General features: G+C 31.1%; 1 protein-coding gene across 1 annotated transcript; it reads right to left on the bottom strand.

The window, feature by feature from the left end:
- Positions 1-540: 540 nt before the first annotated feature.
- On the bottom strand, positions 541-2,984 carry LOC127105689 (probable glucan 1,3-beta-glucosidase A). Its single transcript, XM_051042888.1, has 7 exons — positions 2,729-2,984; positions 2,522-2,641; positions 2,253-2,441; positions 1,733-2,070; positions 1,487-1,636; positions 1,060-1,403; positions 541-887 (listed from the first exon to the last, which is right to left on the bottom strand). Exons 1-7 carry the CDS (start codon positions 2,978-2,980, stop codon positions 706-708), a joined length of 1,575 nt encoding a protein of 524 aa, XP_050898845.1. The 5' UTR covers positions 2,981-2,984; the 3' UTR covers positions 541-705.
- Between the last annotated feature and the right edge of the window lie 343 nt (positions 2,985-3,327).

Here is a 3,327-nt window from a genome sequence, read left to right as displayed (position 1 = left end):
AATCCGAAAACACAATATTCTTTAAAATGTCTAAAATCACAAAATGGAGTGTCAAGTTTATGTATAGGGGTGGCATATAAAAATCTCAGGAATCATTCATCAAGTAAGTCGACACATTAAATAGTAGAATTGACCCAATAGGTAGGCCGAAAGCTATAGGAATCAAGCTCAACCTCAACACTAAAGAATGATAGAACAAGGTAATATACCTCTTAGGCAATTTCTGCATACTAACAAGCATTCTTTAAATCTTAAACATCCTTTAATATCTCTCTTAGAAATTATACATTACATTAAAAATTATAATTAAATTTAAAAAACAATAAGAATAATTTAATATTTTCCTATACACTCGAGGTGTGTGTTTGAATTTAATCTGGTGTATGTAACAAAAGCTTCATGATTTTGGTTAAATGAGCTTGTTGTTCAACTCACCACAAGCTCTTCAAACTCAACAAATATTTTTATTCTCTATTCTCAAATAAATTTAAATGTACACTACTTAAAGCAAAAAACATTCATTCATCATAGAGTAACACATGTCATAAATAGCTTCACATGTATATTATATATAACAATGTTACATTATCTTATTTTTTTCAATTACACTTGACCTGATTTCAGTTAACATATAAAATGAATACTGAAACTTCAGGTTTTTTTTTATAATAAAAAATAAAATCACTCTTAATATTATATGGCATATTAAAGCTTTAAGAAATTATTATTAAGCAACCACTCAAGGCTCCAATTATTAGAGTCACATTTGTAAGCCCAATAAGCCCATCCAAATGTAGCATGAGAGTATACCTCCACTTGTACATTCATAAATTTCTGAAAATCTTGTTTTGATGCATTCTCAACCTTCCAATCACCACTCCATTCCCCTGAAAATTTTGATGTGAACATAACATTTAAAAGTAGTATTATAAAAATTGAACGCAAATTATAGTTCGATATTTTTAAGTTAAACTCTATCATCAGAGTGAATTTTTAGTAGTTATTACGATTTTGTCTAAATTAATCATTAATAAAGTATCTAAGAAAAAGAATGCTTACCAACAAAGATGTGGGGTCCATTTGATGAGGTCAGAGACTTAAGCTCAGAAGCTCTTTGATATTTAATATAATCAATGTTCTGCTTCACATTCATGTTTGAGAACTTATCCGAAAACAGATTGTAGTAATGCACATCAATGACAACTTTATCAAAAGCTTTAACAAACGGTAGAAGCACTTTTGAATCTCTATCAAGAGGGTTAGACATTATCACATAAGCACTTAATGTGTGTTTCCTTACAGCATCATAACCAGCTTTATAATACTTCTTAAGACTTTCCAAATCAACTCCTCGAGGCTCATTCATCAGTTGTATTCCAATTAAGTTTGATCTCTCACCGTATCTGCACCAGATACATTAATTATTCAATAAATCTAAAAATAAATTTATATTAAGTACCAAAGCGAGGACGAGTGTGTATGAAACCTTTGAGCTAAGAAATCTATGGTTGCGACAGTATCAGGAATGCTAGAATCTCCCCATTCTAGATATCCATCTCTTGTCGCACTATGAACTCTACCATTTTGCGAAGCCGGTGCCGCATGCAGGTCTACAATAACTTTCATTCCATATTTTCTGCAAATTAATTCCATTAACTAGTAAGTTATAACCATTGGTAGACAAATTGGAATTTTCATTTGTATGGTAAATAAAATAGACTAGGGTCTTAACTGTGCCCATGTGAAGGCACTGTCAAGTGTTTTTAAGGATCCTCCAACAAATGGCTTAGGTGGTGTTGGGTCCTTCGCTATCCACCACCCCACAGGAATTCTGACTGCATTTAAGCCATTTTCTGACATGAATTTGAAATCATCTTCTGTTATATATGTCTTCCAGTGTTCCTGCATGATTTTGGAAGCTTTGTTTGGACCATAACCATTTGTAATTTGGTATTCTCCTTTTAGAATTGTGTCAGACAAAACGGTCATTTTGAATATTGAAGGGTCATTGTCCTCCCAAATGGATTCTTCATAAACCGTTCCTGTGCTTATTAAACTCTCTGATATGGCCTAATTAATCATTAAACCAAAATATTAGTTTAAAGTATAATCTAGAAGTAAAGTAATCAACTAAGTCATATGAAGCAACATTGAAGAGTATCCGGGTGTCCGTGTCTTCTGACACATAGACACTGACACACTTTTTTTCAGAAGTGTTACGGAGAGGAAGTCCAAACTATCGAAGTACAAACCTGTAAAAACAAACCATTTGATGCTCTGATCCTAACCATGTTTGGATCATCTTCATTTCTAACAATCTCAAATGTTTCTTTGTTTCCAGGTGAATCTATATCAGCCACTAATTTGTTTTCATCTTCTAATCTCAAAAATTGCTTATTTGACACTCTTAAATTAAACATTGTTTCATTCACCCTCCACAACTGTGCAACAAAATAAATATATATTAAATATTTTTTTTATCAGCCATAATAACTATTAGAAACTCAAATAGAAAACCAACTCTGAAAGTTTCCCAATGAAGAGGTTTGGTTCGGTTGGCAACAATAATAGTTCCTCCACCATGTTCTGCAGAGAGATACTTTTCTAGTTTTAATGACATGAATTGCACATGAGTTCCATCCTGAAATTACCAAATAATTTATCTTGTTATATATATTTTTATATAGAAATAATAAATAATAGAGATTAACTAATATATATAATATACCAAAAGATCATTGTTGATTATTCCATCAAAGAGAGAAGGTTTCATCCATCCTTCAATAACAAGCCAATTTCCAAGGTTCACAGCTTTGAGTTGCAAATTGAAATTCTTGGTTTGAGAAGCATAAACATTGTGAAATAATGAGAGGTAGAAAAAGAAAAAAAGGTTCACATAAAAGAATTTGTTGCGCATCTTATTACACTCACAGTGTGTGAAGTGAGTGTTATGGTTATGCATGATGAGGATATATAACATTATAATATACAGAGGTTTCACTTTAGAAAATGTAATGATATTCTTGGTATGCATTTCTAGTAGCATTCTAATGTCAAAGGATTTTGCATGTTTTGGTTAGTTTTACTATGAATGACATGAGATGGTAACTTAGCACCTATCACATGTACTTGTTAACTAATTTGTAATATTAATCTAACAAGTTTTCTTACAAGGTTAGGTGAAAGGTGAACATTGCCAATTTATTACATTAAGTATACAAAATAATGATAGTGTTAGGAATTAGATTAGATGAACCATTACTTGTCTTAGACTTTTTTTTATAGATTAATGACTTTTTATTTTCAAAGTATTTTTTGGACTTAGTT

This window comes from Lathyrus oleraceus, chromosome 7 (genome assembly GCF_024323335.1).
Source record: "Lathyrus oleraceus cultivar Zhongwan6 chromosome 7, CAAS_Psat_ZW6_1.0, whole genome shotgun sequence".
Taxonomy (NCBI): domain Eukaryota; kingdom Viridiplantae; phylum Streptophyta; class Magnoliopsida; order Fabales; family Fabaceae; genus Lathyrus; species Lathyrus oleraceus.
This window is presented reverse-complemented; position numbering and strand designations above follow the sequence as displayed.